General features: G+C 37.0%; 4 protein-coding genes across 4 annotated transcripts; all 4 read left to right on the top strand.

Moving 5' to 3' along the window:
* Positions 1 to 637: 637 nt before the first annotated feature.
* LOC111462787 (thioredoxin H-type-like) lies at positions 638 to 1,992 on the top strand. Its single transcript, XM_023106523.1, has 4 exons — positions 638 to 771; positions 1,236 to 1,358; positions 1,513 to 1,706; positions 1,805 to 1,992. Exons 1-3 carry the CDS (start codon positions 691 to 693, stop codon positions 1,666 to 1,668), a joined length of 360 nt encoding a protein of 119 aa, XP_022962291.1. The 5' UTR covers positions 638 to 690; the 3' UTR covers positions 1,669 to 1,706; positions 1,805 to 1,992.
* A 676-nt stretch (positions 1,993 to 2,668) lies between these two features.
* On the top strand, positions 2,669 to 10,001 carry LOC111462963 (pentatricopeptide repeat-containing protein At1g19720). The gene is made up of 9 exons (XM_023106797.1): positions 2,669 to 5,393; positions 5,646 to 5,699; positions 7,432 to 7,540; positions 7,627 to 7,842; positions 7,980 to 8,450; positions 8,535 to 8,759; positions 8,845 to 9,216; positions 9,294 to 9,515; positions 9,591 to 10,001. The coding sequence occupies exons 1-9, from the start codon at positions 2,725 to 2,727 to the stop codon at positions 9,882 to 9,884; spliced, it is 4,632 nt and encodes a 1,543-aa protein (XP_022962565.1). The 5' UTR covers positions 2,669 to 2,724; the 3' UTR covers positions 9,885 to 10,001.
* Positions 10,002 to 13,843: 3,842 nt separating this feature from the next.
* Positions 13,844 to 17,354, top strand: LOC111462337 (cytokinin dehydrogenase 5-like). Its single transcript, XM_023105849.1, has 5 exons — positions 13,844 to 14,626; positions 14,733 to 14,860; positions 14,939 to 15,220; positions 16,059 to 16,321; positions 16,993 to 17,354. The coding sequence occupies exons 1-5, from the start codon at positions 13,912 to 13,914 to the stop codon at positions 17,327 to 17,329; spliced, it is 1,725 nt and encodes a 574-aa protein (XP_022961617.1). The 5' UTR covers positions 13,844 to 13,911; the 3' UTR covers positions 17,330 to 17,354.
* A 2,512-nt stretch (positions 17,355 to 19,866) lies between these two features.
* On the top strand, positions 19,867 to 23,227 carry LOC111462570 (26S proteasome regulatory subunit S10B homolog B-like). Its single transcript, XM_023106180.1, has 10 exons — positions 19,867 to 20,088; positions 20,511 to 20,630; positions 20,725 to 20,861; positions 20,941 to 21,102; positions 21,188 to 21,274; positions 21,373 to 21,459; positions 21,549 to 21,686; positions 22,307 to 22,498; positions 22,578 to 22,676; positions 22,802 to 23,227. Exons 1-10 carry the CDS (start codon positions 19,989 to 19,991, stop codon positions 22,874 to 22,876), a joined length of 1,197 nt encoding a protein of 398 aa, XP_022961948.1. The 5' UTR covers positions 19,867 to 19,988; the 3' UTR covers positions 22,877 to 23,227.
* The last annotated feature ends 290 nt before the right edge of the window (positions 23,228 to 23,517 follow it).

Below are 23,517 nucleotides of genomic sequence, written 5' to 3'. Positions count from 1 at the left end.
AAAAAAAAAAAAAAAAAAAGTCAAATTTCATAATTTTCATTTTCTTTAGTGGACGAGATTCTTTATTTTTTCATTAATTTAATTTAATTTAATTGCATGTTAATGGGCCCAAGTTTGCACCGTAGAGAAGCCCTATAGACTTAAAAAATGATGGGCCATAAATGGGCCATAAGGCCATAGCGGAGAATCCAATTCCTTAACCTTTTAAAACCTTTATTATTATTAATTTAGTTATTCTTTTTTAATACTCGAATTATAAACAGATGAACATAAAAATAAAAAATATGAAATTTCAAAAAGGAAAATTAATTCATTTAAAAATAAAAATATAAAAAATTAAATATTTGAGAAGAAAACATTTAGTCAAATTTCATTAGTTTATTCACAATTTCTGTTTATTATATTTTTCCATGTGTCGCATGTTACATAAAAATAATGTATGGTTTAATTATCCTTTTAATATTTTAATTCTAATTTTAATCATTTTTAATTATAAAATGCATTATAAATATTTTAAAATAAATAGAACATAAAAATTTTCAATAATTTTAAAATTAGTAAAAAAAGCGAGGAACCGGAGACCAGTCCCACCCCTCGTTCTATAAATACCGGCCCATCGCCATTTCTGTATCGTTGCTGTTTTTGATCCAGAGAACAATTTTTGCTGGTCTCCGATTTCTGTGTAAGCCAATGGCTCAAGAAGGAAATGTGATTGCCTGTCGTAGTACTTCTGAATGGAATGCTGTATTGTTGAGAGAATCTGGAAAACTGGTATAGTCTTTTGATTTTTCAGATTCTTCATTTCTGCATTTTAATGGATTCCGATGGATATATGTTGAAAAGCACTTTCACGTTTCCTGATTCCTTTTGCCTTTTCTTTTTCTATTCTTTTCCTGTTTGGAGATTGTTCAATGTTTTGGTAAAAGTCGCGATGGATTCGCCAGGATTTCTGATCTCTTAGGCTAATTATATATTCGATTTATCAATATTGAATGATCGTATTGAAATTTACGATATCTAGGTTTTCTTTTTAACGTCTTAGTGGAATCGTTTGATTTGTATTCTTCTGGACTTCAATCCTTCACTGTTACACTTTTCCTTTTTCTTTAGTATGACCTTGAACTTGATTGTGCTGTTTTGCTTGACCACGCTTGACTGATTCTGTATTACAGGCTATTGTTACAGTTTGTGTCAATTTTTTTGTTCCTGATGTTTCTTAAGTTTTGCTTTGATAGATTGTGGTGCATTTTACTGCTTCCTGGTGCGGGCCACGCCGATTAATTGCTCCATATGTCTCACAATTGGCTAAGAATCATCCTAGTGTCATTTTCCTGGAAGTAGACGTCGATGAATTGAAAGTAAACATACTTAAGCTCTTTTTGCTCTTTCCTATCCATCACATCATATTTCAATAGTTCTGTCTCTTCAAGATATTGTTGAATACTGTAGCATGCGCTAGAGCTCTTTTCTTTTTTACTTGATCCCAACAGTGACTTCTGTTTCTCTCTGCAGCGTGTTGCTTTCAAGTGGGATATTGAGGCATTACCGACGTTTATTTTCCTGAAAAGAGGGCAAAAATCTCACAGGATTGTTGGTACTGATAGAGCGGCGCTATTGAGGAAAATAGAAGAGCTTAAAACTCCAGCAGCTGCTGCTTCTACTGCTTAGACAGTCAGCTTGGAGGATGTGTGTTCTTCTTATCCTCGGTATGGTGTAACAAGGATGATTCCGGCTTCGATTTTGATCTACTTGTGGATTTCATAACATTGTCTAAGATGTTTACTGTTTTTGATTCTCCTTACAGAAATTGGATTATGTGCGCAACTCAAATATGATTATGGTGCTAATTGTATAGAAGCTGCTGGATTCAATGCGGAATAAATGGATTAGGAATTTGTTGAACTCTAGAGTTGGCATGATTTTCAAATTTAATCACCTCTAGATGACGAAAGTTTCATCTGTTAATTTAGGGAATGATCATGGATTTATAATCAAAGAATACTCTCTCTACTGGTGAGCTCTTTGGGATTGCCCAAATTAAAGTCACTAGAGTTTATGCTCAAAGTGACAATATCATACTATTGTGGCGAGTAGTATTCATCTAACATGGTATCAGAGCTATGTCCTAAAATTTAGTCGTGCTAATAGATTGTTAAATCCTTAAATGTCGAAATAAAGAGATTTCAATAATCTACGACAATGATTTAAAAATTGTGGATGAGAGATAACGACAATGATTTAAAAATCTATTAGGATTTTTTTTTTAATAAAAAATTAATTTTAAAAGATTAAATTTAGGATTTATTAAGAGATCACAAATTAAAGTCATATAATTGAAGATAATTACAAAAACCAAAATAATATTTAAATCGTCAAAATTTAATGGATGTAATTTTTTTTAAAAAAAATCTTATATTTACTCTCTTAGTTAGCTTATTATAGATTTTTCCAAATTTTCTTTATGAAATTGAAAAAATCATAAGTAATTGATTAAAATTTAAAGGCCACGACGAAAATGATATTTTAATAAAATTAAATAAATAAATAAATAAATAAAAAAGTGGAAACAGTATCCAGTAACCCCATCCACTAGAGCCTGTGGAGGAGGCGCCACGTCCACACCTGCGGCATCTTCTGATCTTCATTTGGTTATTTTAATTAACAAGTTGTGAGTGAGCCTATGAACTTTGGAAGGGTGTGAAGAACTCTACTCTCTGATTAACAATGGAGAAACTGGCGATTCCTTGCCAAACAAAGCCTCCAATTTCCGTCCCCGCTTCAATTATCAAAACCAAACCCCTTAAATTCTCCTCAAAACCAACTCAAACTACTATATTTTTCACCCAGAAATCCAGTTCGAAGTCCAATGACGACCATTTGAGTTACCTTTGCCGCCATGGTCTCCTCCGAGAAGCCATATCCGCCATTGATTCAATGTCCAGACATGGGTCTAAGTTAAGCACCAACACGTATATCAATTTGCTTCAAACTTGCATAGATGCGGATTCTATTGAAGTGGGTCGTGAGCTTCATGTTCGTCTCTGTTTAGTTGATCAGGTGAACCCATTTGTCGAGACGAAGCTAGTAAGCATGTATGCGAAATGTGGGTTTCTAAAAGATGCACGTAAGGTGTTTGATGAAATGCCGGAGAGAAATTTGTACACTTGGTCGGCAATGATAGGCGCATATTCAAGAGAGCAGAGATGGAAAGAAGTAGTTGAACTTTTCTTTTTGATGATGGGTGATGGAGTACTGCCTGATGCTTTTCTTTTCCCAAGAATACTACAAGCTTGTGGGAATTGCGAGGATCTTGAAACTTTGAAGTTGATGCATTCTGTGGTTATTCGATGTGGGTTGAGTTGTTCTATGCGTGTAAGCAATTCTATTTTGACGGCATTGGTTAAATGTGGGAATTTGAGTTTGGCTAGGAAGTTCTTTGAGAACATGGACGAAAGAGATGAGGTCTCTTGGAATGCTATAATAGCTGGCTATTGCCGGAAGGGACATGGCGATGAAGCTAGGACATTGCTCGACACGATGAACGATCAAGGATTCAAACCGGGTTTGGTTACTTGTAACATACTGATTGCTAGTTATAGCCAGTTGGGGAAATGTAATCTTGTTATAGAATTGAAGAAGAAGATGGAAAGTATGGGGATCACTCCTGATGTCTATACTTGGACTTCGATGATTTCGGGTTTTGCTCAAAGCAGCAGGATTAATCTGGCATTGGATTTCTTCAAGGAGATGATTCTAGCAGGGGTTGAACCAAATGCTGTAACTATTACGAGCGTGACGTCAGCGTGTGCTTCCTTAAAATCGCTGCAAAAAGGACTGGAAATACATTGTTTAGCAATTAAAATGGGAATTGCTCATCAGGTATTGGTTGGGAATTCACTTATTGATATGTATTCTAAATGTGGAAAATTGGAAGCTGCTCATCATGTCTTTGATACAATTTTAGAAAAAGATATTTATACGTGGAACTCGATGATTGGAGGATATTGTCAGGGTGGATACTGTGGTAAAGCATATGAACTTTTTATGAGATTACGGGAATCAAATGTAATGCCTAATGTTGTGACATGGAATGTGATGATATCAGGGTGTATACACAATGGAGATGAGGATCAAGCTATGAACCTCTTTCAAATGATGGAAAATGATGAGGAGGTTAATCCGAACACGGCGTCCTGGAATTCTCTTATTGCGGGGTACCACCGGCTCGGTGAAAAGAACAAAGCTCTAGCAATATTTCGACAAATGCAGTCTCTTAATTTTAATCCTAATTCAGTGACTATCTTGAGTATCTTACCAGTTTGTGCAAATGTAATGGCAGAGAAGAAAATAAAGGAAATCCATGGCTGTGTGTTGCGTAGAAACCTGGAATCGGAGCTTCCTGTTGCGAACTCGCTTATAGACACGTATGCCAAGTCGGGGAACATTCAATATTCAAGAAACATCTTTGATGGCATGTCGTCGAAAGATATTATCACCTGGAATTCAATTATTGCAGGATATATTTTACATGGTTGCTCAGATGCTGCATTTCATTTGTTCGATCAGATGAAAAGGTTTGGAATTAGGCCGAACCGAGGTACACTGGCTAGTATTATTTATGCCTGTGGCATTGCTGGGATGGTCGACAGGGGACGACATGTTTTTTCTAGCATCACTGAAGAACATCAAATTCTGCCAACTTTAGATCATTATTCAGCTATGGTTGATCTTTATGGACGTTCTGGGAGGCTTACCGATGCAATCGAGTTCATCGAAAACATGCCTACAGAACCAGATGTCTCTATCTGGACCAGCCTACTGACTGCCTCGAGGTTTCATGGGAACTTACACTTGGCAGTACGAGCAGCCGAGCACCTACTTGAATTGGAGCCTGATAATCATGTGATTTACCGTTTATTAATACAGGCATATGCTTTATATGGGAAATCTGAACAAGCTTTAAAAGTGAGAAAGCTTGGAAGAGAGAGTGCAATGAAGAAATGTACAGCACAGTGCTGGGTTGAAGTCGGGAACAAAGTCTATTTTTTCGTCAATGGCGATCATTCCAAAGTCGACGTTCTAAACACTTGGATAAAAGGCATTGTAGGGAAAGTAAAGAAATTTAATAATCACCATCAGCTTTCTATTGACGACGAACCGAAGGAAGAAAAAATTGGCGGGTTCCACTGTGAAAAGTTTGCATTTGCTTTTGGCCTTATTGGCTCGTCTCACAAACCGAAAAGAATAAAAATCGTGAAAAACTTGAGAATATGTGGAGACTGTCATCAGATGGCCAAGTATGTCTCAGAGGCTCATGGATGTGAAATATATTTAAGTGACTCAAAATGCCTGCACCATTTCAAGAATGGCTGTTGTTCTTGTGGGGATTATTGGTAGCCTTGAACATGGTGTAAGCTGTTCTTAGAAGAGGGTAGTTGCTTGAAAAGATGATCTCAGGGAATGTGCAGTTGTGAAGATTGGTTAGACATATTCGTGTAGAATTTGGATTATGCTGAGAATGAATTGTTCATAACGCATTTTGACAGGTTTGCGATCTATTTATAGGTAACGAAATAAATTTGTTCGGAACGTACGACGTTTCAAATATTTGTTTTATGGTACTCACTGTTTTATCTATTTATTAGTATAATTCTTATAGCATTTCGACATTACATGCTTGTTTGGGTGCATAGTTTACTGTATAATGACATGACACATTTAGGTTGAAATGATCCTTGGTTTTTGATGAGGTTATGGAAAAAGCTTCTTGGTCGAACCAGTCTTTCATGATTTGCGTTATTCCCATGTTGTGAGGGGTAGTCTGTGAGATTCTATATTGGTTGGAAAGGGGAACGAAACATTCCTTATAAGGGTGTGGAAATCTCTCCCTAGTAGATGCGTTTTAAAACCGTGAGGCTGACGGTTGTATGTAATGGCCCAAAGCGGACAATATTTGCTATCAATGGGCTTGGGTTGTTACAAATGGTATCAAAGCCAGTCATCGAACGGTGTGCCAACGAGGATGTTGGGTCCTCAAGGGGGGTGGATTGTGAGATTCCACGTTGGTTGGGGAGGAGAACAAAACATTTCTTATAAGGGTGTGAAAATCTCTCCCTAGTAGACGCGTCTCTAAAACTGTGAGGCTGATAGTGATACGTAACGGGCAAAGAAGGCAATATTTGTTGTCAGTGGGCTTGAGCTATTACAAATGGTATCAGAGCCAGTTACCGGGTGGTGTGCCAACGAGGATGTTGGGCCCCCAAGGGGGGTGGATTGTGAGATTCCACGTTGGTTGGGGAGGAGAACAAAACATTTCTTATAAGGGTGTGAAAATCTCTCCCTAGTAGACGCGTCTTAAAACTGTGAGGCTGACAGTGATACGTAACGGGCAAAGAAGGCAATATTTGTTGTCAGTGGGCTTGAACGGTTACAAATGGTATCAGAACCAGTTACCGGGCGGTGTGCCAACGAGGATGTTGGGCCCCCAAGGGGGGTGGATTGTGAGATTCCACATTAGTTGGAGAGGGGAAAGAAGCATTCCTTATAAGAGTGTGGAAACCTCTCCCTAGTAAACGCATTTTAAAACTATGAGGCTGATGGTGATACATAACGGGTCAAAGCGAACAATATCTGCTAGTGGTCGGCTTTGGTTGTTACATAGTCACTTTCTAGCTTCATGTCCAATTGGTATGGTTTTACCTCCTTAGCTTCGCTGTTGTTCACCGAGACTGATTTTTCGTCCATCTCGATTTTTCTTCGTCTTTGGTTATAAGAAATCTTCGTACGGATGGCTGTTTACTGATAATTCAGCTGTCCCTCTATGAGTGAACGTGCCATTATTGATTGTCAAGCTGCTTCGTACTAACCGATTATCATTTTCTGCAAAGGCTATGATGGTTACCTGCAGATCAAGAAAGCCTGTACATCTAAACTGGCTTAAATGATGTAGGGTAATATGGGCACCTTCGGGCTCCCGGGGAGAGATTATGTAACAGCTCAAGCCCACCGCTAGCAAATATTGTCCTCTTTGGATTTTCCCTTCCGAGCTTCCCCTCAAGGTTTTTAAAGCACGTCTGCTAGGAAGAGGTTTCCACACCCTTCTAAAGAATGCTTCGTTCTTCTCTCCAACCGACGTGGGATCTCTTGGGAATTCATACCTACGTAAGTCACTTTTCAGTACAAAATGTTTAATTTCATACCGAAGTGACGCAAGGAGATGAAAGAATAATAAGAATACCAAACATATTAGAATCTATTGCGAAACGCTACAATTGTTTTTTAAGATTTCATTTTCTATTGTATGGAAGGATCAGATTCTTTTCTAGTAAATATTTCCCCTCCTTAGTGAAATTTGGAATCTATCTTCCCCATATCATTTGAAAAAGCTTTTGAAACCTTGATTCTCTTCTCTATGCCTTTTTGGCTCAAATAAATTCCTCACAGGCCGTGGCACACTGCAATTGTTCTACACAGACATCGAAGTTCAAGAAAATCATTGCTCTCTTTACTTGTCTTGTCTTTTGTTTCTGTAACAACAATGGTAGCTGCTATTCATTTGCTTTCTATTATTTGATTGCATACACTTTGTTTTCCACAACCAGTTAAAAGTTCGTTTTTCCCGCGCAGAATTCTGATGGTTCTCGAAAAATCAAGCCGATCTCGGCTGGTCCTTTTGGAGGAACAGGTGGAAATTATTGGGACGATGGAGTTTTTTCGACCATCAGGCAGCTGGTAATTTGCCATGGAGCTGGTATCGACTCGATCAAGATTCAATATGATGTGAAGGGAAGTTCGATTTGGTCAGATAAACATGGAGGAAACGGTGGCACTAAAACAGACACGGTAACCCCATACTTTGTTGGATCATCGATTGTTTGCTCGATAATTTCGAAACATCTTTGTGGTGAAATTTAGTTTGATCGTTGATGAAGAATACAGGAGTACCTCTGTGTGTTATCTTTTCATTATTGGTTTTACAGGTGAAGCTCGATTTCCCAGACGAGTACTTGACTATGATCCGTGGACACTACGGTAGCTTTGTGTCGTTCGACAAAGTTTATGTGCGATCCCTGACTTTTATGAGCAACAAAAGGAAGTTCGGGCCGTATGGGGTCGAACTAGGAACGATTTTCTCGTTCCCAGCGACCGAGGGCAAGATTGTTGGGTTCCATGGCAGGAGTGGATTGTACCTGGATGCCATTGGAGTTTACCTAAAGCCTATGCCAATACAAACGCCATCTAAAGGAATGATTCAGTCACCGAATTACGTTGCTTGTAAGGCTGAAAGTGAAGGCTATTCAATTATACAAGGAAGTGTTGGGCAAAATTATGATATTGTTCTTGCTCTACGACAGAAGGATGAATTCAAAAAGCCTCTTCCAAATACTATCTCGAAACAAGTATCTAGTTCCTCGAGCTCGGAATCGAGTGACGATGAATCCACAGACAAGGTGAGACGAAACCTTTTTTCTTTTACGCTTTTATTTGTCTTGTTTCAAGTGAACTCAAATAACAGTTGGTGATGGTCATCTCAGAGGCCGGTGAAGAAGGGACCGTCGAAAGTTGAAAATGCGGTACCGTGTGGACCGTGGGGTGGCTCGGGTGGAACTACATTTGATGATGGACATTACTCCGGTATTAGGGAAATTAATGTGTCGCGAAATGTCGGTATTGTATATATAAAAGTTCTGTATGCTTGGGATGAGGAATCTATATGGGGAACCCGAGCAGGTGGAAAAGGAGGATTCAAACATGACAAGGTGAATGTATTTCGTGTATAATTTCGTTTAAGTTCTTACTTTCTCTGTCGTGTTTTTCTCGTAGTCGTGACCGACCATTTTGCAGGTTGTTTTTGATTATCCCTATGAAATCTTGACTCATGTAACTGGACATTATGGGCCTGTAATGTACATGGGACCTAATGTTATCAAGTCACTCACATTCCATACTACAAAAGCCAAGTACGGGCCGTTCGGGGAGGCGCTAGGAACCCCGTTTAGTACCAACGTCAAGGAGGGAAAGATTGTTGGATTTCATGGCAGGAAAGGCTTGTTCCTAGATGCTCTTGGCGTGCACTTAGTCGAAGGAAAGGTGACCCCGGCGTCTCGTCCTCCCTCCAGTGAAATCGTTCCTGCCGCACGACCACCACTTCTTGGAAATGAGCTTGTCCCTTGGACTAAGAAAGTGGCACCTTCAAAAGGAGGAGCACTTGAAGAGGTACTCTCTAACTCTGCTAACCATTTAGATGTTTCTTAGTCATGAAAGAGCTTATAGACGAGTTATTTGTTTCATAGATTACTCGTGGTGTCGTAAAAGAACCGGCACCTTGTGGACCGGGACCGTGGGGCGGGGACGGGGGTAAACCATGGGATGATGGGGTATTCTCTGGCATTAAACAGATATACTTAACACGGTCTCTCGAAGCGTTTTGTTCGATTCAAATCGAGTATGATCGAAACAAACAATCGGTTTGGTCAGTCAAGCATGGAGGAAACAGTGGAACAAGCATACATCGGGTACTACCAAGTACTTTTCAACAGCTTCTTTTACATCCACAATGAACCAAACATGTTTTCTGGCTGTATTTGCAGGTAAAATTGGATTATCCACACGAAGTACTGACTTGTATATCGGGATATTACGGTTACGTCGGTAAAGGCGAGCGACAACAAGTTATAAAGTCGCTTACTTTCTACACAAGTAGGGGGAAGTTCGGTCCGTTCGGGGAGGAGATAGGGAACTTTTTCACGTCGACGACGACGGAGGGCAAAGTGGTTGGGTTCCATGGAAGAAGCAGCTTGTATTTGGATGCCATTGGAGTACACATGCAGCATTGGCTAGGAGGCCAAAGGGCATCCAAATCGTCTATGTTCAAATTGTTCTGATATGAAACTGTGAGAGAAGTAATAAAGTTGGGAGGGAATATAATGTTTAACCTAATCTAATCAATAACGTTTATCATATTATTCCCTGCATATGATGATATTTCATATTTGAGTTTTTTTTTGTTTAAAATTATATTTAACGGATTATTTGATTGATAAGCGCCAACAATGTTGAATTTTGCAAAGCCAGAAGTTCTTCTAGAATCCTTGGAAACGTTCACAAGGAAAATTAACTTAACAAAATGATTCCAACCAAGAGCTGGTTAGAAGATGAATGACTCTTAGATCGAACTTGAAGTCTATGATGGTCACTCTTAGATTCCAAGACGACTCACTCCAGAATTAGCTTGATCAAAACTAATTTAATGAATCGGTTTAAACATCAAACCTAAAGTAAAATTTGAAAAAGAAAAACATCAAAAAGGCATCAAGAACACGTTTTGTTTGTATTCAACAATGATTCATGAATATTACCTGCCTTTCAATAGGCCAAAAAGATAACTACCAAAGTCAAAGTCTTCTAGTCAAAAAAATTTGGGCTTAAGAGTCTTTATTTCAACTTGTACATTAGCTAACCTTTGAAGATGCAATGTATAGGTCTTTTGAATCTTCTTAACCTTGCTTCTAATTGGTCCTTCGGGCACATGCAAAGAGTTAGTAATTGAATTCATATCATTGATTTTAATGATTAGTTCTGTTCGATAATTATTTAGGTTCTGTTTGATAACCATTGAAATGTAAGTTTATAAACACTCACATCTAAGTCTTTCTCGTACTCACGTGTTAAAGCTCAATTTTAAAGATCATAAGAAAAGTAGTTTTTTATTTTTAAAATTTAGTTAAGAATTCAAATATTTCTCGGACCACAATATTTAAATTAAAAAAAAAAAAAGAAACGAGCTTAAATTTCAAAAACAGCTACTAAATTAATTTTTTTAAAAATTAAATAAATTCTTAAATTCTACTATAGTAATATTTTATTTATTCTGACCTCAGACATAAATATTTAAAATATTAATTTATATCAAGATTATTATTTTGTTATTAAATGAAATAATATATATGAAAAAATAAAAAGAAAAGAAAAAGCTGAGCACAGAATCTAATTAACCTAATTACTCTTCCAAACATTAAAATCTCTGATTAATTAAAAAAAGCTGAATCATTGGTCAGAAAAAGAAATTAAAGGATAATGAAAACAAATGAGGAGTGAGCTGTAAAAACCAAGAATTAAATTCCAAATATTAATTACTATTAATTTTCTTTTTTTAATCTTTTTAGAGAGAGAAAAAAGTGAAGAATCTGACGTGTATAATCAAAACAAATAGAGCCCATGGATTCTGTGTTCCTTTTCAGTTATAAGCCTAAGCTTTTTTATTTTTATTTATTTTTTTAAAGTTTAGAGAGAGAAATTAACTTTTAGGTTAAAAAAAGCTGTTTTTTTTGTGTGTTTTTTTCCTTTTTAACCTTTAACCAAAATAGAAAAAAGATTTGATCTTTGAGAAACTGAAGGAATAAAAACCCCTTTTTCCTTTCCTTCTCTAAAGATTGGAAGAGAGAGAAAAGGGCAATTCCGTCTTTTCGTTTGAATACTCGAGTCATCTATCCTTGAAACGATAATTTATATCCTCATTCGTTGAGGTATGCTTAAACCGTTTATAAATAATGACATATTTATTCCATCGTTAATTAAAAATTTGAAATCATATACAGAGATTAATTTTAAAATATAATATATTTCTTCGTCCAAATAACAAAATCTTTGTCAACTATTTAATATTTAACATATTTGTCATAAGAAATTAAAATATATTTCATGGTCATTTATTTAATTTATATAATGTGCCAAATATCCTTCTAATTCCTAGTCCTATTCATACTATATGATGCTACAAAAAAAAAAATGATATTTTTCCTAATATTTCAACACCATAATATAATGTATAGTTGGTTAACTAACGAGGTTGACTGGTCAAATGTTAGTAAATTTAAAAATAATTGTAAATAATTACAAAATTTAAATTGGTTTAATTAATAAGCAAAATAAGTATTAAATCATTTTAGATGGCTAATTCAATGTAAAATCTATAAATAATTATTTAATAGCGTTTTAAATGTTAAATAAATAAAAAAATGGATACATTTTTAATAATTGGAAACATTGCACTCATTTATTGGCCAATCATTTTCTTTCCGGACATTATAGGCCCCCTCGAATACAGACCAGTACTTGTCACAAAAACAATACATTAATTTATTATTATTTATTAAAAAACTTTATTCTTATTATTATTTCAATATTATTATATGTATTCGCCTAACCCTATTATTAATCATGTAAATAATTCGCGTTAAAATATTATTTAAATTTTTATGTATCACTCCGACTTAATTTTATTTTTTCTAAATTTAATTATTATATTGAATTAGTGAAATAAAATAATAATTTCATGCTAAACATATTTTGGTTGATTTTTCAAATATACCCACTTGAGAATGGGATTTAACTATTATTTTTTTAATTAAATTAATAATAACAAATTATCTGTAATAGGCTTAGATACTATATATATATATATATATATTTGTTTTTTCCAAGTGGATTAGGGGAGGGTGTAGAGTAGGGGTCGAAGAGAATATTGTTTATGGACTTTTATGCCCCTGGTTATTTGGAAATTTACGAAAATGGGCGGGATGGAAAACTGGAAGCACGTGTGGAGATGGGATTGGGTGTGGGAGATGGTTGCAGAAAGTTGTGAACACACTTGATTATAGCCCATGCTCGTGACCCGAGGCAGATCCTCCGTATCCACGAATGGGGCCCGGCGCGGGCCCCCCTTTCATCTAGCCCTTTACACAGTCTCCTCGAGTTCACACGTGCCTACCTCATCCTTGCACGTGAAATGCCACGTGGCAACGCTTGAGAGTTTGGCCTAATTGAATTTACCAAATTTTAGAGAGAGAAAAAAAAAATGGAGATATCTTAATATTTTTTTGTATTTATTGGACTCAAAATAAAACTTAGCTTTTGTTTATTTATATTTCATCTAATATTAAATAAATTAATGGTTAAATTTTAATAACAATATATATATATATGGATTTGTACCCTTTCTTGTTGTTTATTTATATTAAATATTGTATTTAAAGAATAACATTTATTTTCCACAAAATTTCTGACATTATAAAGTTTAAATTAAATGTCTTTCTCACCTAATTATTTAAATTATCAGTTGAAAATAAATTATATTATTTAGATGATAGAAAAATTAAATAAAAAACTTAATTTTATGAACCATTTTACTTAACTCACTCTTTTTCACTCTCAATTTTCAATTCTTTATAGTTGAAAAATAAATGATATTTGTGAACGAAAAAAAAAAAAAGATGGTAAAATGTTTTTCTTACTTTATTATTTTAAACTCACAATTCTTAATTGACTAATAAAAATAAATATTATAAAATTTTGTGAAAAAACAAATAAAATTTTATTTCTTAAATGAATACAAAAATATAAATGAAAAAGCAAGAAAAAAAAAGCTGCATATATATATATATATAATAATTAAAAAAAAGTCCGACACGTGCAAAGCTACCCAAGTTTTACTAAAAAGTCGAAATTAGTAGAGAGAGAGACTGAGGTATGTGTGTATGTATATATATATATATATATACACACACATAATATATATATATATATATATATATTTATTTATTTATTTATATTTTAGTTAAAGTTTTCCTTTTCTGTTTGTCTTCTGGGAAAATCTGTGCGTTCCCCAAGAAAAAGAAGGAAAATAATAATAATTAATAATAATAAATAATAATAACATAAGTAAAAAAAAAAAAAAAAGAAAAAAAAGAAAAATGCTTAGGTGCATGATTTTGCGTCCAGAAAATCTTAAAAGCGCCAATATATATCCTTAGTCTTACGTTACACTTCAACACAGACTTCTATTTTTTCTCTGCAATAAAAGATTTCATTTTTTTTTGTTATTTTTTTAAATTTTTTATCTGTTCCCATCCCATGCAACACTGCCACCGCCATAACCACCGCCGTCCGATCACCGCCGCCGCCGCCAACTTCAAATTATTCATTAATGATTCAACAAAGATGACTACTAAGCTTCTCTTAGCCTTTGCCTTCTGTCGTTTGATAGCCACTGTCGGACTCAACATGGGTCCGACGGCGGAGCTTCCCCGCCTCGGAATCGACGGCCTACTTTCCGTCGACCCCTCCGACGTCCAAATCGCTTCTGTCGATTTTGGCCTCATGACGCGGAATCCTCCTCTCGCTGTCTTACACCCAGCCTCTGCTGATGACGTGGCCAGATTAATCCGGGCAGCAGCGGCGGCGGCGGCGGCGGAGGAGGAAGGGGAGTATGGTGGGTTTACGGTGTCAGCGAGAGGACATGGACATTCGATAAATGGGCAAACGCAGACGGGGAATGGGGTGGTGATTGAAATGAACGGCGGTGGAAGACGGCACCGACGCGGCGGCGAGAGGAGTTCTCCGCCGCAACCTGTGGTGGCGGAGAGAGAGAAATTTGTGGATGTATGGGGCGGAGAGCTGTGGATTGACGTGCTGAAATCGACTTTGGGGTATGGATTGGCGCCGAGATCGTGGACGGATTATTTGTATTTATCCGTTGGCGGGACACTCTCCAACGGCGGAATCAGCGGCCAAGCCTTCAACCACGGCCCTCAGATCAGCAATGTCCATGAACTCGATGTCGTGACAGGTCCATTTTTTTCTCCTCCAATTAAACCCACAAAAATGCATGAATTTCACGATAAATTATTCAATTAATTACAAAAAAAAATTAAATTAAATTAAATTTGTAACAGGAAACGGGGAGATAATCAAATGTTCAAACGAAGAAAATCCAGATCTTTTCCACGCAGTTCTTGGTGGATTAGGACAATTTGGGATCATAACACGAGCAAGAATCCTGCTCGAACCCGCGCCGGAAAGGGTACTAAAAAGCAATTAAGCTATTTTCCTGTCCTTTCCATGCAAATAAATATTAAATTAAATTAAATAAAAAATACAGGTCCGGTGGATTCGAGTTCTATACTCAAATTTTGAAGCATTTAGGAAGAATCAAGAATGGCTAATATCGTTACATGCAAAGCCAGAGAATGAGAAATTTGACTACGTGGAAGGCTTCGTGATCGTTGATGAAGCTCTAATCAACAACTGGAGATCATCCTTCTTCTCACCGGCTAATCCGGTTAAAATCTCCTCCTTCAACAACAAGCCAGATGGAGATGTTTTATACTGCTTGGAGATCACAAAAAACTACCATGAATCCGCATCTCCCACCGTTGATCAGGTAAACCCATACCCTAATAATTATCATTGATCATTAATCATCGTCTTCAATCATTGCCTTCGTCTTCTTTACCCGAAAACACATACTATACAGACAAGATAACAGCGAACATTTTTGTAAAGAACGGATTTTTAAATTCTCATCCAACGGTTAAGAACTGTTAGCCATAATGTAGTGATTTGATCGAATAATTTTTATCGGTATGTTTTGGAACCCAATTTTTGTTTGTTTGTTTGTCGGATAGCTGAATTTACGAACATTCCAGGCCATCAAAGTAATAATTTTTATGCCATTTTGCAAGCTGTATTTGGGTTTTGTCTTGATTTTCAAATGGGGTTGTTTTTTTTCCACTCTTTGAAATTGGATTTTTTCCACTCTTTGAAATTGGATTTTTTCCCAAATGATTCAGAGAGTTTTAAGGAAGTGGGCCAACGTTGTTGTTTGTTGCTTGTGTGTGTCTGGTTTTATTTTATTTTATTTATTCAATAAATATAATTAGTTTTGGATATAATTAAAATAATTAAGGCTTAGGAGAAGAATAATAGATGGGAAGAAGATCTTGTGTGAATCAAATTATTTTTTTTAAGGAATTTATTTTTCCTTAATCCGACATTAAATAATAATACTAAATCTACGGTCTTCAACTACCAAATTATTCTCTTTTTTCTTTTCTTTTTTTTAAAATTGTTTTAATTTTAAGATTGATTGGAATCAAACTTATCCTCTGACAAAAAAGTAGCACCTGCTTTGCAGCAAAACCTGTTTTTTTTTTTTTTTTTTTTTTTTAATTTAAAATTTTGAAATTCAAAACTGACTCAAAACGACGGCGTTTAAGCAGGAAGTTGAGGCGTTATTGAAGGAGCTGGATTACATACCCGAGTCGGTTTTCACAACGGACTTGGCTTACGTGGACTTTCTTGACCGGGTTCATAAGGCCGAGTTGAAGCTCCGGTCAAAAGGCTTATGGGATGTTCCACATCCATGGCTCAACCTCTTCGTCCCCAAGTCAAGAATCGCCGATTTTGACCGTGGAATTTTCAAGGGCATTTTGGGAAATAACACCAGTGGGCCCATCCTCATCTACCCCATGAACAAGCACAAGTTAGTTCTTATTAACTTTTTTATATATTTAATATAAATTAAAATGAACAAGCACAAGTTAGTTCTTATTAACTTTTTTATATATTTAATATAAATTAAAATAAAATAGCAATCACTTTCTGCATGCAACATGCAAAAATAATAATAATAATTATTATTATTTAATATAGGGAAAGATTTCCAAATTTTGATAGCTCTCGATTAGTTCCTACCGACCAGTCTAACCTAACCTGTATAGTTTGAGTTGGGTTAAAATTAAATTAGGTTGGTCTAAAATTAAATTAGGTTGAATCGAACCCGTTTAAATTTATTAATTTATTATTAATTTTAAAAAATATTAAAATTTGAAAAATTGGGGATAAGACATGAGAGGAAGGCCTAGCCAGCTTGGATTGATAAATACATGGGAGGGTCTAGTTTTGAATGGACAAATCGGACTGTGGAGATTGTCCAAGGGAGAAGATTCTGGTGTCAGGAGATCTTCTACGTTGGACCTACGGACGGGGATCGTGTCCCTGTCCAGTTGACGTATTCCGTTTGCAGTGTTTTAATGGACATTTTGGCTGCTTATCTAACGACCCCCACACTTGGGGTCCCATTGATTGGCTCAAAAACTATCAATTCTATACCCCATCCCTTCTCTTACAGTTGTTTCCCTTTTCCCTGTGTAGGTGGGACCCCAGGAGCTCCGCGGTGGTCCCGGAGGATGACGTGTTCTACCTAGTGGCCTTGCTCCGGTCGGCGTTGGACAACGGCGAGCCAACGCAGTCGTTGGAGTATTTAAGCGACCAGAATCATCAGATTTTGGCATTCTGCGCTAAGGAGGGGATCAAAGTGAAACAGTACCTGCCTCACTACACGACGGAGCGGGAATGGGCGGAGCATTTCGGCGATAAGTGGCCGGAGTTTCAGCAAAGGAAGATGAAGTTTGATCCACGTCACATTCTCGCCACCGGGCAGAGGATATTTCCGCCCTTTACGACGGTGAACACGGCGGTTTCCCGGTAGATAGATAGTGGAATGGATGAGGAAAGGAATATGTTTGTTGTATATAGTGAAGAGGGCTCGTTTTTTAGGAGGTCATCATTGGTTGCGGAGAAGCACAAAACGACGGTGGATCAAAACATTCAAAATGCTGGACGAATAATGTACTGCTCTGCCCCATTTCCAACACTCGTATTGCTTGGTTCATGTGTTAGGAATCACGAGTCCCATGGCTATGCTTTGGCCTTCCCCAAAAGGTCTCATACCAATGGAGATAGTATTCCTCGCTTATAAATCTATGATCTTTCATTCAATTAACTAACGTGGGACTCACTCTCAATAATCCTCAGTCCTCAATATCATGTTCATTGGTTCACCGCCAACTTTGAAAAATGCATTAATGAAACACCATAAATTTAGATTTACACGAGAATTTATAATTATTTAAGAATAAAATGAAACCCCACTTGAAATATCTTAGAACTTTTGTTTATACTTGATTCTTCTTAACCTGACATTAGTTGTTGAGTTTAGCTTTAATGATGTTTGAGTTTAGACATGAAACAAGACATCTCAATCATGCAATATAAACTTCAAAACTTCCGTGAAAAAAATGTTAAGTCTAAAGGTCTTATTCTTCGATAAAATTGTTAGATCGAATTTCTCAATTTGGTTAGAGGATTTTAGCATTCGTGAACTAGGGATTTGCATATTGAAAGCGTTTACGAAGGTTTTTAGATTCGGGTAACGTGTCGGTATCTAAATCCTACGTCGTTTTCGTGCTGAACCCCAATAATATCTGATGAAAAGATTAGAACAAGAGGCAACAGCTGTTGGAAAGTATATGGGAAGGCAAGTTGTTCTTGAGAAGATAAGCAGAACAGTAGCCATTTTGCAAGAACAAAGAGATGAGTATAAGCAATTGACTAGTTGCACCTCTGGCAAGCCTGCTACAGCTACTCATTGCTGGCAACCAATTTGACAGCCTTCATGAAAATAATGTTTTGTCAGAATTCATGGTTAAAATGGTTATGGTTGAGCGAGAATAGACCTGAAAGTAACGAGACAACGACGAGTATGAGTGACCTACTGTGCTAATAAGTGAGCAATATGTGCACCCACAAGTATCTGTGTGTCCAAGTTTTTGGCACGTGACGGATATGGACACACCTTACTAATAGACCTGAAAGTAATGAGACGACAACAAGTATGAGTGACTTACTGTGCTAATAAGTGACCAATATGTGCCCCCACAAGCATCGGTGTGTCCAAGTTTTTAGCACGTGACTGACATGGACATGCATTAACCAAATTCTCATCCGTTGATAAGTGGTACTTTCATAATTCCAATTTGAATATAACTCAACTAGTTAGAGGCATGTCTGTGATTAAAAGGTTAGAAATTCAAATCTTCTTATTCCGACTTTTAGAGCAATCAAAAAGCTCAGATGAAATCTAAAAGTCAAAACGTAACTGTAAACTCTTGGGGTTCCGTTACAGCACTTTAGAATTTCATTCTCGAGCACGAGTGTTACAACTCAAGTTCACCGCTAACATATATTGTCTACTTTAGCCCGTTACGTATCGTTGTCAGCTTCATAGTCTTAAAATGTGTCTGTGGTTCCCCTCCCCAACTGATGTGGGATCTCACAATCCCCCCCCCCTTGGGAGCCTAGCGTCCTCGTTGGCACATTGCTGGTGTTCGGCTCTGATACTATATTAGTAACCATGACTCTCTACAATGGTATGATATTGTTTACTGGCGGTTACAAATGGTATCAAGTCCAGTCACCAGACGGTGCGAGCCATTGTCGGAGTAGGGTTAGTCACCAGTAGACGCGTTTTAAAAACCTTGAGAAGAAGCCCAAAATGGACAGCCTAAAGAAGACAATGTCGGCTAGCGGTAAGTTTGAGATGTTACAATAGGGATGTCATCAAACTTCATTATTCTCTCTGAGTATACTTATTGAGAATAGACCTATGCAGTAACTTTTCATTACAAACCTTCCAAACATCTATCCATCTAAACACTAACAAGATATGACAACTCGAGGGTTCATGTCAACTTATTTCTACATACCTTATTGAAGCCCAACCATATATTGCACCCTCTGGCTCGTGGGAAGAGAAGTAATGCTGACATCCATCCAAGACGCTTGTTTTCCATGCTCACTCGATTTTACCCAACTATGTTACATCTATGCGTCATGGGGCGACTTATAGGACATAGACTCAAAGGTGATAGAGAGTTAACATCACGTCTCTCCCTATAGTACATTCTAAAACATATTCAATATGCATCTCTAATACACGAGAGGTCATACGACAATGTAGAATGCTCGTTCGATCTCCATTTAAAGTGAAATTTAACATGTTTATAACTCCAGACTCGTTCATTGAAATTCTCGATGAGGCCTCAAATAGGTCATGGCTTGGACATTGAAATTTGTTATTAACATAAAAATGATTAAATTATGAATAAATAAATAAACCCTCATTTTATCTCTTAATTATTTGAAGTTTTTTCCAAAACAAACCCCAACTTTTTGATGACTTAACCAAAAAGAAAGGTTGAGGCTTAAAGCAGGGGAAGGAAGTAACAGAAGTGAGAATTTGGTAACTTAGGGCTTCTTGATCCTCAAGCTTACTCAGAAAAATTCGATTCCCAACTGCGACAGCAAAAATGGCGGATGGAGAAGAAGCCGCACGGCGTCTTACGGCGGTCAATGACTACCGGAAGAAACTCCTTCAGCACAAAGAGCTCGATGCTAGAGTCCGATCTCGTATGTTCCTTCCTAACCAAGTTCATAATCTACTACTGTTTTTACTCTGTGAAGTCCGTAATTAGTCGTCTCGATGAATTTTGCCGATTGGAGTAGTTTTAGGTTTTGATCTTCTGCAGCGGCCGTTCCTTGTATTGTGAAATTGCAGCATCTAAGCTTAAGGCTCATAGCTCTTGTATTTCCATGCCGCCTTGTATATAGTTTGATTTAGTTGTATCTGTAAGGAAAATATGATCATTGTGGAAATTAGAAAACGTTATGGGAAATGGGTTATGTTCTTGATGGTTTGTTATCATTTCCCTTTGCTACACATCTTTAGTGCTTGACTTTATTAGTTGGTATTTCGTGAAGTGGTAATGGAAGCTGAGATTCTTGTTTATTTTATGGAGGCCTTAAAGATTATGTTTAATTTATGTTTCCAGTGAGGGAGAATTTACGAGGTGCAAAGAAAGAATTTAACAAGACGGAAGATGATTTGAAGTCTCTGCAAAGTGTTGGCCAGATTATTGGAGAAGTTCTCAGGCCACTTGACAATGAACGCTGTAATTCTCTTCTTAGTCCTTGAATTGCTTTGTGAGATGAAATTCTCTCGAATCCGTTGACAATGTAGGATTATTTCTGCCATTGTGATTTCAGTGATTGTCAAAGCAAGCAGTGGACCAAGATACGTGGTTGGATGCCGTACTAAGGTCGATAAGGAAAAATTGACGTCTGGTACTAGAGTGGTACTTGATATGACAACGCTCACCATTATGAGGGCTCTTCCTCGCGAAGTAAGTTAGATTTTTGTGTATACTCGAATGGTTATAAGGGGGATTGTCCTAAATGTTTTTATATAATTTGATCTGATAGGTAGATCCCGTCGTGTATAATATGTTGCATGAAGATCCTGGCAATGTTAGCTATTCTGCTGTGGGTGGTTTGTCTGATCAAATTAGAGAATTGAGGGAGTCGATTGAGCTACCTCTCATGAATCCTGAGCTTTTCCTTAGGGTTGGTATCAAGCCTCCCAAGGTACTATCTATCTATCTATCTCTTTGATGGGATTACCAAATCCTCCCTTTCTTACTCACATTATTTGTTCACTTTTCGCTCGAAGGGTGTGCTTCTCTACGGCCCTCCCGGTACTGGCAAGACATTGTTGGCAAGAGCAATTGCGAGTAACATAGATGCCAACTTCTTAAAGGTTGAATTTTCTCCATGTACAGAAACGACGTTAATACACCCCTCTTCCTCAACTAATATATAACTACTAGCTTCTCTCTTCTCTTTATTGAAGTATAGGTTGTATCGAGTGCCATAATTGATAAGTACATTGGAGAAAGTGCAAGGTTAATACGGGAGATGTTTGGATATGCACGTGATCATCAGGTAAGTTCTTATGAGTATGAACTTCTCTTTGTGTGATTCTATTAGGAAAGGTGTTTCATAATGCATGCCCTGTTCCTTTCTGTGCTTAGCCCTGCATAATTTTTATGGATGAGATTGATGCCATTGGTGGGCGGAGATTCAGTGAGGGAACAAGTGCGGACCGGGAAATTCAACGAACATTGATGGAGTTGCTTAATCAGCTTGATGGTTTTGATCAGCTTGGCAAGGTATGTCTGGATTTGCTGACTCTTCGTTTTATGGGAACAATGAACTTCTCATGGATATCTAGATTTCCAATATCCCATGAACCTGATCCAGATGCCCAACGGAATAGTGGGTGTTTTGAATATTATTGTTAAGAATCTGATGTTACATCTTTGGCCTTCCTTTCGAACTTGTTTGAAGGCAGCTTTGGATATTCGTATATGCAAAGATACCTATGAACATCAGTATCCAGGTGCCCATCAAAATGACGGATGCTATAAATTTTCATAAAAAAAGAAAAAAAGAAAGAATCATCTCATGAAGAATCTAACTGCTTTTACTTAAACATATTTATAATTTGTATATTGTTTACATGTTTATGTATGGCAGTAACTAGTAAGGATAGACAGATAATGAAGTCGGTGGCCAAATACGAAGAACGTGTTCATTCTTATTCTAATTGTCTTATTTGCCTGTGTGATGATATAATATCATGCAACTAGCTAAACCGAAAACGTAAGGTCTTTGATCTTGTTGCTGATCATGTGGACACTTGATTGTTTGTCTTAGATCTGATTTGGAATTTCTTACAAATATTTTGCTTTCATAACAAAAGATTATTAACTTGAAACTGGCACTGCAGGTCAAAATGATAATGGCCACAAACAGGCCAGATGTTCTTGACCCTGCACTTCTTCGACCAGGGCGATTGGACCGCAAAATAGAGATTCCTCTGCCAAATGAGCAGTCCAGAACGGAGATCCTTAAGATTCATGCAGCTGGAATTGCCAAGCATGGCGAGATTGATTACGAAGCTGTCGTAAAGCTTGCAGAGGTATCCGGCTAGTTCTTATTTATCCGATTTCTTTCTTCTATTCACAATCTATGCATGTTTGAAACTCTCATTCGTCCAGGGCTTTAATGGAGCTGATTTGCGAAATGTGTGCACCGAAGCTGGAATGTCAGCTATCCGTGCTGAACGTGACTATGTCATCCACGAAGATTTCATGAAGGTAATTTAGCATTAATTTCTCCAGCATTGTATAGCATACTCCTTACCTTGTTGAGATTAGTTGGTTACCTACAGGCAGAAGGTTCTTTCTTCCCATTATCACCTTTATCATCTTTTGATGTTCAGGCAGTACGAAAACTGAACGAAGCTAAGAAACTCGAGTCCAGTGCACACTACAGTGCTGATTTCGGAAAAGACTGAAGTCGGGTATTTTACTCTTGGTGGCCAAAAACTTTTTCAAGCACATAACTTCCCGTCCCAACAAGACGATGCAGTTTTCGGATGCAAGCAGGCAAAACCGAGCTTTTTCCTGGTATCACTGGTGCTTATATTAGAAGTTAGACATAATAGGAACTTGCTTGAATCTGATTACCAATGGGAGATGATGAATATTCATGAAAATATGGCTGTTTTGTTGTCTTGTTAATTTATTTTCCCAAGCTGAGAGAGGAATTGTCCACTGTGATTGTCATTTACCAAAACATGGCAACTGTGACACAGTTTACACAATATACGGCTGATTGGAAAGATTATGAACTGTTTTATTTGTAATATTACTGCAAGAATCTTTTGTTTGAGATCTACCATTGATCAAGGGGCTACAAGTTCGAACAAGTCCACGTCGTTGAATTAAATGAAAAAAAAAATTACGATTAAGGATCCAGTTCGTAATAACGGTTGGATGTAGATTCTAAAATTTTCATGTTTTTTAATAACTTATGAGTACAAATTCCCGTTTTTCTCTAATATATTAAACAATATAAATCTGATAGCCATTAAGACGGGTCGTATAGTTTCTTTTTACCGGACAATATTTTTCGAGGCATTATAAGTAAAACCTT

This window comes from Cucurbita moschata, unplaced genomic scaffold (genome assembly GCF_002738365.1).
Source record: "Cucurbita moschata cultivar Rifu unplaced genomic scaffold, Cmos_1.0 Cmo_Scf00027, whole genome shotgun sequence".
NCBI lineage: Eukaryota > Viridiplantae > Streptophyta > Magnoliopsida > Cucurbitales > Cucurbitaceae > Cucurbita > Cucurbita moschata.
Note: the sequence above shows the minus strand (reverse complement) of the source record. Positions and strands in the feature narration are given on the sequence as shown.